Consider the following 675-nt stretch of genomic DNA (forward strand, 5'->3'; position numbering starts at 1 on the left):
ACTAAATATAATTTAAATATCATTCATATTCATATATTCATAATGCCATGGTAATAGTTTTTTTTCATGTCGATATGATGTTTGTCAGCGATGTCTCAGAGAACAGATTCAGTGTTTGTCTCGTCTCTGGGTAAAGGAGACACTTTACATCAACAAGGTTTGAGCTTCTTCAACTTTTGCTCTTCTTTGTTTCAAACTTATGAAAACAATATTGATGTATTTACCATCTTTGACCCTCAGTGGATGCTTCTGCATAATGATGCTTGTGTGGTTAATATGAACGCGTCCCTGTCTCTTTGTGTCTTCAGTTCTAGCAGCTTTTCCTTTGTGTGGGATCTCAGAGGAGGATTTGATCCAGAACCCACAGTTCTGTAAGTTACTGGCGACTCTGTCTCAGCATGTGGACCGAACCGGACTCACACAGCACCTCAGGAGGGACCGAGAGAAGGTCCGAGCCCTCACACTGATGCACACTTCACAACCACAAGCTGTGGAGTGTGTGCTCGCAACACCAGGGTCATGGGTTCGATTCCTGCTGATAAAATACCATGTTTACCTTAAATGCAGTGTAACTTACTTTGGATAAAAGCATCTGATCTGCCATAAGGTAGGGTGACCATACGTGGCATCTTCCCAGGACCAGGATTTCTATATTGCCTAAAATATCTAGGTTTT

The 675-nt window shown here is 41.8% G+C and overlaps 1 protein-coding gene across 1 annotated transcript in view; it reads left to right on the top strand.

Moving 5' to 3' along the window:
* The first annotated feature begins 62 nt into the window (after positions 1 to 62).
* The window catches only part of haus4 (HAUS augmin-like complex, subunit 4), a 3,075-nt gene continuing 2,462 nt past the window's right edge, over positions 63 to 675 (top strand). Inside the window, exons 1-2 of the mRNA XM_016264788.1 lie at positions 63 to 157; positions 309 to 550. Coding sequence (XP_016120274.1) covers positions 91 to 157; positions 309 to 550 — 309 coding nt within the window. The 5' untranslated portion in view covers positions 63 to 90. The remainder of the gene's footprint in view (positions 158 to 308; positions 551 to 675) is intronic.

Source organism: Sinocyclocheilus grahami, unplaced genomic scaffold, assembly GCF_001515645.1.
Source record: "Sinocyclocheilus grahami isolate Dianchi unplaced genomic scaffold, SAMN03320097.WGS_v1.1 scaffold12552.1, whole genome shotgun sequence".
Lineage (NCBI taxonomy): Eukaryota > Metazoa > Chordata > Actinopteri > Cypriniformes > Cyprinidae > Sinocyclocheilus > Sinocyclocheilus grahami.